General features: G+C 44.8%; 1 protein-coding gene across 1 annotated transcript in view; it reads right to left on the bottom strand.

Annotated features, from left to right (window-relative positions):
- Nucleotides 1–13,004, bottom strand: part of CCDC40 (coiled-coil domain 40 molecular ruler complex subunit) — a 762,745-nt gene that overhangs the window by 425,005 nt on the left and 324,736 nt on the right. Inside the window, exon 14 of the mRNA XM_086931053.1 lies at nucleotides 2,035–2,280. Coding sequence (XP_086787179.1) covers nucleotides 2,035–2,280 — 246 coding nt within the window. The remainder of the gene's footprint in view (nucleotides 1–2,034; nucleotides 2,281–13,004) is intronic.

A 13,004-nucleotide genomic window follows, 5' to 3' on the forward strand; every position in this document is an offset into this window, starting at 1 on the left:
TGCAAGAATTCCTATATTATGCTATATTGCTATTTCATAATTTGTATTTGTAGTCATTCATTTATTTGTGTTGACTGCTTATTTGAAATCCTGACCTTGTCATCGTCAGGGCATACTGTATTTATTTCCTCTTGCTTTCTTTTCTTTTCTTTGTTTTAAAAGAGGGAGATGTGTTATATTATTTTCTTCTTCTTCTCTGCTGCTCAGCCTGTGTGCATCATGTCATTAGAATTTTCGTGAATGCATGGTTTGAATGTGTGGTCAGTTTGAGTGAGTGGGGCTGAGCAGCTGGATGCTGCTCCCGGTGGGGCCTTCCTTTCTACCAACTATGACTAATAAACCAACTTAAGTATACCTACGTTTATTGGATCTACTTATTTTACAATGTACATTTAACTTTGTAACAATACTGCACTTACAAGTGCCGCTGTCATCATATCACAAACTCTGCTCTTGTGAGCAGGAAGGGTGCTGCCTTGAGGCATGAAGGGAGGGCAAACAAGGTTAAGTGTAAGTGGCATGAGAACAGGTATTGCAGTATTTTTCTTCAATTTGCAGCAGGTGGTTTATATGCACAGGGTGGTGGTGGCAGACTAGGGATTTTTTTTAATTGGTTGTGTGGGAGTGAATAGCAGGAGGCAATGTATTGTGTTTTCATATTTGGTTGGGGGAATAGTGGGTTAATGCTGAGGGTGGTGTGCATGGGTGGCAGAATGCCAAATGTTTGTTTTAAATTTTTGAGTGCCTAGAGAGGGTGTAGTGGTTAGTAACAGAACACCAGGTTTATCGAAGGGCAGTGGGCTGGGGCAGGTGGAGCCTCCCTAATCACTTCTCACTCCCTGCATGGATACTGAAATCAAGAGCAGACGATTGGGGCAACATAAAATTGTAGAAACGTGAATAACGGGAATGGTTTCACCTAGGGGTTCCGAGAGACATAATTGACAAATCAAGCTTCCCTGTGTTGTCTTTTTTATGCCTCTCCAAAACCTTTGGTGAAAAATATCTGTTGTTAACTGCTAGTTATTGTTCTGTATATTTTTAAGTACTATATGTGACAAACTGTTCTAATCACGCCCAAAGCTCGGTCGCCATGTGAAGACTTTTGAGCCATACTGTCCTGCAAGAAACTCTAGGCCCTCTTCTGACTGCATCCTTACCATGCATAAACCAGCCTTACAGGGGTGGATATACTTCCTCATTACTCGAGCCCGAACTTTGGAATCCACTTCCATTTGAAATCAGGCCGAGAGGTGATGACCTTTGTTTCTGGTGGAACCTTAAGACTTTTCTATTCTTTTCCACAGTTTCCCTTAACTAACTCGGTTTTCGTGTCCACCCGGAGCACATGGCATAAGTGCCAGAACACTCAATTTCAAGGTAGCAGCTACACTTACTAAACAAATAAATGAGATTTCTTCTTAAAATTGTTGTATTTCTTCAAGTGGAGCAGGCTGAGAATGGAGCTTGTCTCTTAAGGGGACTATTATGTCTTCCACAAAAATTCAACAAGAGGGACCACACAAAGTAATTCAGCCTTTCATGTAATTGCTCAATTATCCTCAATTCAAGAGCCTCTATGGGGAAGGCAAAGAAGAGTGGTTTTTTACAAGAAAACATGGCCTGAACTTATGATCCAGTGAAAACATGATGAACAAAAATGCAACCCTATATTCTTTATTTGTAAAAGTAGAATTGCTAAGAAATTCAGAGGGTAAATAGCTTTCAAGATGGCTGGGAAAATGGCAGGGCTTCGGTGAATGGGGGCCTGCTGTGGTGACTAAAAATTATATTCAGTCAGGGTCCTCTAGAAACAGCCGCAGCTTTGTACAGCCCTCAACAGATGGCTAACTTATAACAGGCCGTCACCTGGCCCCAATATTCTCAGGCTTGTATCACTTTCTCTTCATGTCCTACCTACATAAACTTCATAAAATCCCGGAAATCCTTGGGTGAGTGCATTGTACAAATGCTTATGATATAATGAAGCAAAAAAAGCATGAAGGGAAAAGATCTATAGAATGCAGAACCTACCCCAAAGTTGGAGATGGCTGTATCAATCTGCTTACTGAACACATTGATGGTGGCCTGCTTGCGTTCGATCAAGAGGACCCTCTTGGCGATCTCATTCTGGCTGTGGATGATCAGCTGGTTGATGTCCTGCATTTCCTTGTCAAGGTCGTCAAGCGTCTTCCTCAGCATGTTCAGCCGGGCATTGACTTGAGTCACCTCCAGGGCCATCTGTGCTGTTTCATTCTCAATTTTAGAAATATCTGCCTCCTGAAAAAAGACATGAAATGCTAGGGTAAGAATGGACAGGATGAAGCGATATTCTAAATGTTACTGCTTGATCGCCACATGTGCTAACGTGTTCATAGGAAAAGGCATGTGAATCTACAATTCCACGTTTAGTTTCACAAATATACACCTGATTTCCTTCTAACAAGTCAGTAATTAAAAAAAAAAGGTTTGATTTCCTTACCTATCTTATACCACTTCGATCTTCTGCCCTAATATACAATTCTGGTTTTATAATTACTTGCCTAGCACATGGGTTTAAAACGCGCTACAAATAGGTTCTTTATTTACACACTACAAACACCATCAAGATATCCTCTCAATATAATATAATATTTAAAATATATATGAATGCTTAACAATGAAATAAAATATCTTCGGAAAACTACCTCTCCATAAGTTAAGAAAGTTTCCAGAATTCCTTTCTCCATCTTGTGCTTAAATAGACAAAACCCCGAACTTGATCACCAGAACCTTAGCATTATCCTATCTTAAAGTCTGTAATATGTTCAACACTTCTCACAGCTAAACCTCAAATTTCCTCACTGTCAGTGGATTATTTTGCTAGCTATTTAAAGCACGACCCCTTTAGGTCCCTTGGACATCCCTGATCCTTGTGGGAAAAGCAGGATGGAGGTTCAGGAAACATCTTCCAGAAACGGGCCATCTCCATTAACAGTACCTGACTTTCACTTTACTATTATATGGATTTTGTCAGGCCCTGTTCAGAGGGCCACAGGCAAGCAGGGGTTACTGGGCGCAACTGTGGGGTTGCTGCCTTTTACTCCTGATGTACCTGGGCCCAATCTAATATGGCTCCAGAGCAACTGGTCGATTCCATGTCTGGTAGCTTAATGGACTAATGGGTCCACTGTCGCGGCCAGTGTTTGACCTCATGGGCACAGGTACAAATCCTGGCTGGTTTACTCAGACTTTCATCCTTCTGAGGTTGATAAAATGAGTACCACTGAGTTGGGTAACAATAAACGTCTGTTATTCAGTGCTAAGATGGCCTGGCTGAATATGCACTTTACAAATACACATGTTATTTGTTATGTTAAGTAACCACTCAGCACTTGACTTTCGTTGGTAGTGAGGGTGGAGTAATCCAAGGCTTCTCGAGGGGAGGAGGTAGACAAGGGGGTTTAAACAGGCCCACAACTCAAATACATGCAGCAGAAGCAACAAAAATTCTTGCGTTTATGAAACAAGGAATATTTATATACAACCACAAATTAAAATACAACATTCACAAAGTTCCTTAGAACTATCCCTAAGCATCAGACAGGAACCCGGAAGTTTTTTATGTGCAACAGCCCTGTGCACCAGCAGTTGGCATTGTTTGCCTCCATGTTTCTTTTCGTGACTTTTCAAGCCAGGACGCGTAGCCACAAAGAACACTGGCCACTGGGGTGGAAAACTAGGGCCCTGAAAGGGGAACAGCCCTGCCCCTAGAAATCCATTTGCTGAGCACAGAGAATGGGTGGGCAAGTAAGGAATCTGTAGCTAGATATAGTCTCAACCAGATAAGGCATTACTGAAAGAAACTAACTTTTTCATCTAATTGAGACTTCTAGCCTCAGATTCCTTAACATAGAATAGATACCCAAGCAATACCTCCCTGGTTGCGGGTCTGTGAAACTGTTTCACATGAGAAAGTCCTGTAGGACCTAACAAGCTAAGTGCTTGTGCCTACTGTCCAGGCAGTAATGCTTTGCGAACGTATGTGGAGAAGCCCATGTTGCTGCCTGGCAGATATCCAGGACTGGAACTCTGTGTGCTAAAGCAGTGGTTGCAGCCTTAGCTATGGTTTAATGAGCACGCAAACCCTTAGGAGGTTGCTTCTTGGCCAATGTGTAGCAGATCTTAAAGCAGAGTACAATCAATCGGGGGATGGTCTGTTTCTGCATGGCCTTCCCATTCTCCACTCCAACATACCCCACGAAGAGTTAGTCGTACACCTGGAACTCTTTTGTACAGTCAAGGTAGTATGACAACGCTCTTTTAGGGCCCAGTCAGTGAAGTCTCTCCTCTTCCTTAAAGGGATGTGGCAGAGCATAACAGACATGCAGAGTGCTGGACTGGCCTACATGAAAAGGAGTGACAACTTTCTGCAGGAATGAAGCTCTAGTGCAAAGAACAAGCTTGTCTGGGGAGATGTTCAGGTACGGGGGCTTGGATGACAAAGCCTGATGCTCACTGATCCTCCAGGCAGATGCTATTGCTACTAGGAATGCTGTCTTGATGGTAAGGATGCTGAGAGGACAGTTGCCCAATGAGCACACGTGAGAAAAAGTTAGTACTAGATTAAAGTCCCACTGAGGCATGATGAACAAGGGTGAAGCAGGAAATGTTTTGCAGACTTTCAAAAACCTATTTACATCAGGGGATTGAAACAGGGATGGCTGAGCTGACAACTGAAAAAAGGCTGAGAAGGTAGAAACATGGCCCTTAAAGCGCCCAAAGTTGAGCCCGGCTCGACAAGAGAAAGATAGAGAAGGACCTGCGTGAGAGTAGCAGAAAGAGGGTCAAACTGTTTCTTTGCACACCATGCTAAGAGCTTGCCCCAACAGAAAGCATACAATGTCTTGGAGGGACGCCTGGCTGCCAAGCTAACATTGCAGACTTCGGGCGGAAGGTCAAAAGCTGTCAACTATTACCGCCCAATATCCATGCATGAAGGCGAAGCATTGACTGGCTTGGGTGGAGAAGTCTACCCTGCTGCTGCGACAGAAGATTCTCCTGAAGGGGTAGCCTGATTGGAGAACCAATGGCTATGCTCAAGAGCTCGGAATAATAGACTCTCCAGGCCCAGTCTGGAGCCACAAGGATGACTTGGGCCCAGTCATTCCTGATCTACTTGAGAAGTCTGGGCAGGAGTGGTATGGGTGGAAAGACGTACAGGAGGCCTGGGCTCCACTCAAGATGGAAAGCATCTCTGAGCTGAGGCCCTCCTTGGAAACTCCAGCATGCAAAACTGTGGACGTTGCGCATTCTGTGTGATGTTGAACAGATCTAACCAAGGCTGTCCCCACTTCTGAAAGAGACCTTGCAGCACCTCCGAATGATGATGCCATTTGTGATTCACTAGGCACCTTTAGCTGAGTTTGTCCCCCAGAGAGCTCACGAGGTGTTGAACCACAAGGGGTATGCCCTGCCGTTCCAGCCTTGTCCAGAGACACAGAACCTTTTGACAAAGGATTCACAACCCCATCTCGCCCTATTTTTTGCAGTACCACATGGTGGTGGTGTTGTCTGTGAACACCTGCACTAGCCTTTCCTTGATGGAGGGTAGGAAGGCTTTCAATGCCAGCCGGATCACCTGGAGCTCCAGTAGGTCTATGTAGAGTTTGGATTCCACCGGAGACCAGAGACCTCTGATCTGCTCCTCTCCCGGATGTCCACCCCATCCCAGGAGTGACACATCTGTCAACAGCATCAGTTGGGGAAGGGAGAGGGGTCCCCTAAAGACTCAATTGGGGTTCGTTAACCACCATTGCAGATCTTTTGCAGTGCCCTCCAAGATCTGGACCATGTTGAAGAGATTTCTAGATGCTGCGCCCATTTGTCCTTCAAGTCCCATTGCAGAGCCCGCATATGCCAGTGGGCATGAGTTATAAGCAGGATGCAGGAGGCAATGAGGTTTATCAGCCTCAGTCTCACCGAAACCCAGGATAGAGGTTAAAATATTGATTTCACAGCCTGAATATCCTGAACTCGCTGTTTAAAAGGATAGGACCAAAACTGTGCAGTGTCCAGAACAGCTCTAATGAAAGGGAGCATCTGAAAGGGATACAGGTGTGACTTAGGCACCTTGATAGTGAACCCCAGAGTGTGCAGGAGGTCTGCCATAGTCTGGAGGTGGGAGACGACCGCCCACCTTCAGCTGCAGTTGTCGAGATTTGGGAAGACTGGTACCTCTGATTGTCGCAGATGAGCTGCGCCCACCACCATCACCTTGGTGAACACCTGAGGGGTGCTGGTAAGGCTAAAAGTGAGCACAGCGAACTGAAAGTACCGTGACCAGTAACTGGTCCTTCATCAGCCTGTTGCAAGTGGATGGCATGGGTGGAGGGGTAGTCACATAGGGGAGGGAGTAGCCCTTTCGGAAAATCTGGACCTCCAATGGTACAGGTGATGGTATATCCTGCCTCCCACTGGTTGCCCATGATGGTTGGAGGGCAACTAAAGAGGTTTCAAGGCTGTGGCTGGTTGGCAGGGGTGGACTGACCCGAGCTCTGGCTGCCGGTATAGCATCTTCAGCCATGCAAAAGCTAGGAAGCTTGCATGCAGTAGTGGCTAGGCGAGTAAAGATGAGGCTGGAGCCCCTTCCCTGGCCACGAAAGGAGCGAAAGGTTGACTGGGGTTGGCGGGGGCCAAGGAAAGGCCCATGGACAAGGCTGTAGCCCTGCTGTCCTTGAAGCGCTCCAGCACTGAATCCGCCTTGTCTCCAAAGAGACGAGAGCCATCAAAGGGCATGTCCATAAGGGAAGCTTGGACATCCCATGAAAAGCCAGTCATCCTCAGCCAGGCATGACAGCATATGGCCATTGACGAAGAAACAGCTCTGCTGAGTGAGTTGGTCATGTCCAGCCCACTTCGAATAAGGAACTAGGCTGCATCCCTCTCGTCTGTTTTAGCTTGGGAGAGTATGTCCTGGGCTTCCTGTGGGCACCTGTGCAACAGAATCCCTCAGTACATAGGAGTAATGGCCCAATAGGCATGGGGTGTTCATAGACTGCAATGCCAGACTGGTGGAAGAAAACATTTTCTTGGATAAGGTGTCCAGCCTCTTGGATTTCCTAACTGGTGGGGTGGTATGGGATGTGCCAGGATTTACACGGGAAGTGGGGGGTTGGATAACCAAGATCTCCGGTGAAGGGTTTTGTGCGAGACGGGCTCCCAGGTCAGGGTGATGGAGGTGGGCAATTGTCCTGGTCACAGGACTGCCCTGCAGGCTTTAGACCAGGTCCCAAGCAGGACGTTTCGAAGGGCTTCATTGAATTGGAGAAGCGGTTTGGAAGGGGTCACTCCAGGTTGATGCACCTCTGTCAAGACGTTCGTCGTGACTGCCACTGAGGGCCGACTAAGGTACAAGACCTTGGCTGCCCTTCCTATAACCATTTATTTATTTATTTATTTATTTATTTATTTATGCGACTTTTAAAGCGCGCAAATACCCATGGGTGTCTCGGCGATAACTGGCACCATAGCAAAAGACGCTCCCTCCTCTGTAGCCATGGTAAGAGGAGAGACCATGCCGGTATCTGGGGAAATGTCCAGTTCACTGGCGTCTGCCAATTTCTCACACCCATCCATGTTAGGGTCTAGGGGCTGGTATTCGTCAGGGTCCAGTGACCCCTCCCAATATTCTCCAAGTGCAAGCCCATAAGATAGGGCTCAGGCATGATTCCATGCCTGCTCCAGTCAGCATAGGACGACACCCCTCTTGCTCCATGTCAGAGTTGGGTAGTTGGGGATGAGAATGGGGACAGCAACTCCAAAGGGTGCAATGGTGCCAGGAGAATCGACATCGGGATCGGTGCCGGGAAAGGCTAAAGTGGCATGACTGGCATGACCAGCAACGGTCCTGATCCATCTGTGGATCCAAGAGGCGGACTGGCACCAGGAGTCGAACCGCCAGCGGGCAATCAGGTGGGCCCCTCCCGAATCCATGGGGCTTGAAGGGACACTAGCATTGGTGGTCTGCTCAAATATGAGGTGCATGGCCTCATAAAATTAGCATAGTTGGACTGGGGTTGCTTCATTGTTAAGAAACTAAAACGTGTTGCCTAAAGTTACTTATCGATTCAGAAAAGGGGGTGGTGATGAACAGAGTGTCTGAATTAAGCAGACCACTCTTACCCAGTCCAAAGATCAGGGCTTGATCCATCACCGTTTTTTAACTCACTGCACCATCCCAGCTCAGAACCCGGCTACATGCCAATTAGTCTGTTCCTGTCCCAGTGCATGATGGGAACAGGGCAAACCAAACTACCAAGCCAATTCTTATACTGGGAAGGAAACAAGCTTCCGGGGACCGGTTTCTGGCATTTCAGCCGTCGTCGGCCCGGCTTGCTTGAATCCTGATGGTGCAATGAGCAAGGGACTCACATCTGAGTATACCCTTCCACGCTTATGGTGGACAAAATAATTCAGAAAAGGGGGTGGTGATGAACAGAGTGTCTGAATTAAGCAGACCACTCTTACCCAGTCCAAAGATCAGGGCTTGGTCCATCACCGTTTTTTAGCTTACTGCACCATCCCAGCTCAGAACCCGGCTACATGCAAATTATTCTGTTCCTGTCCCAGTGCATCATGGGAACAGGGCAAACCAAACTACCAAGCCAATTCTTATACTGGGAAGGAAACAAGCTTCCGGGGACCGGTTTCTGGCATTTCAGCCGTCGTCTGCCCGGCTTGCTTGAATCCTGATGGTGCAATGAGCAAGGGACTCACATCTGAGTATACCCTTCCACGCTTATGGTGGACAAAATGATTCAGAAAAGGGGGTGGTGATGAACAGAGTGTCTGAATTAAGCAGACCACTCTTAGCCAGTCCAAAGATCAGGGCTTGATCCATCACCGTTTTTTAGCTCACTGCACCATCCCAGCTCAGAACCCGGCTACATGTTAATTAGTCTGTTCCTGTCCCAGTGCATGATGGGAACAGGGCAAACCAAACTACCAAGCCAATTCTTATACTGGGAAGGAAACAAGCTTCCGGGGACCGGTTTCTGGCATTTCAGCCGTCGTCGGCCCGGCTTGCTTGAATCCTGATGGTGCAATGAGCAAGGGTCTCACATCTGAGTATACCCTTCCACGCTTATGGTGGACAAAATGATTCAGAAAAGGGGGTGGAAGGGTATGCTCAGACATGAGTCTCTTGCTCACTGTCCCATCAGGATTCAAGCAAGCCGGGCCGAAGACGGCTGTAATGCCAGAAACCGGTCCCCGGACGCTTGTTTCCTTTCCAGTTAAAGAATTGGCTTGGTAGTTTGGTCTGCCCTGTTCCCATGATGCACTGGGCCAGGGACAGACTAATTTGCATGTAGCCAGGTTCTGAGCTGGGATGGTGCAGTGAGCTAAAAAACGGTGATGGATCAAGCCCTGATCTGTTGACTGGGTACGAGTATTCTGCTTAATTCAGATGCTCTGTCCATCACCACCCCCCTTTTTCTGAATCGTAAAGTTACTTATTGGCAGGAGTTATCGTTTCTTCAGATAAGTATACCTTTAAGTGCTGAATTTCTATGGTTTTGTGTGGGTAAAACGTGAACCTAACTATAACGTCCCTGTAACCTTCGGTTTTTTAATGTGAATTTGTGTGGGTTTTTTTCAACTTAAAGTAATAAATAACTGGATCTGTGGAAACCCGCGGATCTGTGTCCCTGGATATAGAAAGATTTATTTCTTTGATAACTCCAAAACTATTGAAAAGATTTACAATAAATTATGAAACATGCTCTTTCTGGACCAAGAGCAAGCCTTCTGCCAAATTTGGTGTAAATCCTGTCAGTGGTTCGGCTTGTAGCTGTGTCTAAAAATTGAAAAATTCATTTTGGGCCCCCTTTTTCTTAGCCCCCGCTTGACGAATCACCCAGAACTAAACAAAAAACCCTTTGTCTATTGGTAAAGATGGTCCTAACTATTAACCTACCTACTGCCTATTACTAGCAGGTGATATATACATACACTATCTCTTCTCTGCCTAATTTCATTTTTTCTTTTCATTCAGCGGTTCGGGCTATAGTCGCGTTCAAAATCCTGACCGTCAATAGGATATATCTATCCAATATATATATATATATATATATATATATATATATATATATATATATATATATATATATATATATGTATATATATATGTCCCAATGTTAGTCCAAGTTCCCTGCTAACCGGCGATCGTATTTGCGGTGCGTTTTCCAACGGCAGGACCACGCCGTTAATTATTGAAAAAACTTCTGGAGACCAGAAAATAAGGGTCGCACTTACCAAAGGTACTCGTTTTCATAAAGTTGCCTTTTAATTCTATTTTTATTCCATTCGACACTCCAAGTCAAGGCAAACAAAGCCGACGCGTTTCGCAGAAGCCGCTGCTTGTTCACGGCGTCTACACACACACATTTTTTTCTCGTAATTTAAACATGTTTGAAAACTGACCCATTACATCATTTCTTGTGGTGTCTTTAACCCGCCCAAAATTGTATGATAACAATGTTGCCGATCACTGATAAAATCCCTTCGATTGTTTTGTGTTTCAGCATAATCAACACGACCATTATTTGGAACATACTACATGTCCCATAAGCCCAAGGGGCGGGTTAAAGACACGACAGGAAATGATGTAATGGGTCCGTTTTTAAACATGTTTAAATTACGAGAAAAAAATGTGTGTGTGTAGACGCCGTGCAATGCACTGCTGATGATGTCACATATTACATCACTCATGACATGGTCAGTGACATCACTCATGACATCACTGATGACACCATCCAGTGAATGTGTCTTTCTAAAAAATAAATATGTTTTATATATGTAAAGGTTGATGGAAGAATAAATGTTTAAATAAGTGTCTTAATGGATGTTTTTTTTAAAAAAAATTGATTGGTTAACTGGCTTATTAACCCCTTTGATGCTCATGACGAGCTCAGCTCGTCATGCGGCACGGTTGAGCTGTGCTGATGACGAGCTGAGCTCATCATGAACAATGGGAAAACATAATAGTCAGCATAGGAGGAGAATTGCTGCAGCAGTGATGGTGTTAAGTGTATCTTAGTGAATACATATATTAGCGAGTATTGTTTAAATATTTAAATGTTTGTATCAGTGTTTCACTTTGTGTATAAGTGGCTACATGGGTTGGTGAGTAGCTACATGTGTGTGTATATGAGTTATTAGATTATTTTTTTGGTATCAGTATGAGTGCCTGTATGGTTTGGTGGGGGTGTTACTTAGCACATAGATGCATCAATGACTGACTCACTGTTTGTATGTGTTTTGAAGACAGCATATGTGCAGGACTGTATGGGTGGATGAGTGTGTATATGTGTGTGTTAGTGAGTGAATGACTGTCTCACTAGTGTCTTTATCAGTAACTACATATGTTTTAATCTAGTATATGTGAGTATTGATGTATATAAGTGAGTATATGTGAGAGTGAGAGATTGAAAGAGTTCTTGTTTAAATAAGTATGTGTTTCTATAAGTGATTGTTTAAGAGAGTAAGTATGTGTAAGTTTCCTTAGAAGTAAGGTGGTAGTGTGTGTATAGCTGTATATGCAAATAAATGGATGTTCAATAGTTTATTTGCATGTGTGATTATGTGTGTGAGTAACTTTTGGATGACTGTCGGTGTGTAACAGGATGTATAGGTGTTTCACTACATATGATGAGTGAATATATGTATGAGTGACTATATAGAACTGTTGGTGAATGAGTGGATGTGTATATAGATGGTGGTATTACTGAAATGGTTGTTGTAACTGGTATGGGTATCTCTATTTTTTTTGAAAATTGTAGTTTCTATTTTTGAATATGTGTTTCAAGGGTTACATTACACTGAAAGGAGGTCTGTCACAAGGATGGTGTCATCAGTGATGTCATGAGTGATGTCACTGACCATGTCATGAGTGATGTAATATGTGACGTCATCAGCAGTGCATTGGAGGCGCGCAAGTTATAGTGAGTCCAACTAACTATAACGTGGGAATTTCAATGGTTTTATGTCAGTAAAATTTCCAGCTAACTATAACTGGTGTCAAACCTATGGTTTTTTCAGTGAATTTAATAGGTTTTTTAAATGCTAATTCCTAACTATAACTGGTGTGAAACCTATGGTTTTTTCAGTGAATTTAATAGGTTTTTTTAATGCTAATTCCTAACTATATAAGACCTGAAAGCCCACCAGGAATCTCCAGTATGCGCCAGGGGACTGCATTGCAGAGAGGTGTAATGAAGCCACGCCCCTTTTACACCTCTCTGCAACGCAGCCCCCGTGCATGTTTAAGAGGGGGAACTAATTCCCCTTGCATACTGGGGACCCTGGGGGCCAACTAGCCCACCTGGAACCTCCAGTGTGCGCCAGGGGGCTGCATTGCAGAGGTGTAATGAGGCTATGCCCCTTGTTACACCTCTCTGCAACGCAGCCCCCTGCCGCGTTTGCAGAGGGGGAACTAATTCGCCTTGCATACTGGGGGTCCCTGGGGGCCAACTGGCCCACCAGGAGCCTCCAGTATGCGCCAGGGGCTGCATTGCAGAGAGGTGTAATGAGGCCACACCCTTTTTTACACCTCTCTGCAACGCAGCCCCCGTGCATGTTTGAAGCGGGGGAACTAATTCCACTTGCATACTAGGGGTCCCTGGGTCATATCTGCCCAAACACCGATATTCTGAACGATTGAAAATGACTTTTCTTGAGAAACATTTGGATTTGGATTATCATGTCCTATACTTACTGACTTTAAGGATGCTATAAATTACTCAAGTCTGCCCGAATTGTGTGGGTAAAATTGATACCTAGTCACTTTGAATAAGAATGTACTTACGTCTCGTCTAACATTTGGAAGAAATATCTAGTTATATGACAACAGGATACCGACATAACTTGAAGGAAATAAGAACGCCCCGAAGAAGTTCTGTTGTACAGAACGAAACGTTTCGGCTGGCTGTGGTACATAAACTTAAGGAAAATAAGGAAAATAA

This window comes from Lissotriton vulgaris, chromosome 7, assembly GCF_964263255.1.
Source record: "Lissotriton vulgaris chromosome 7, aLisVul1.2, whole genome shotgun sequence".
Classification (NCBI taxonomy): Eukaryota; Metazoa; Chordata; class Amphibia; order Caudata; family Salamandridae; genus Lissotriton; species Lissotriton vulgaris.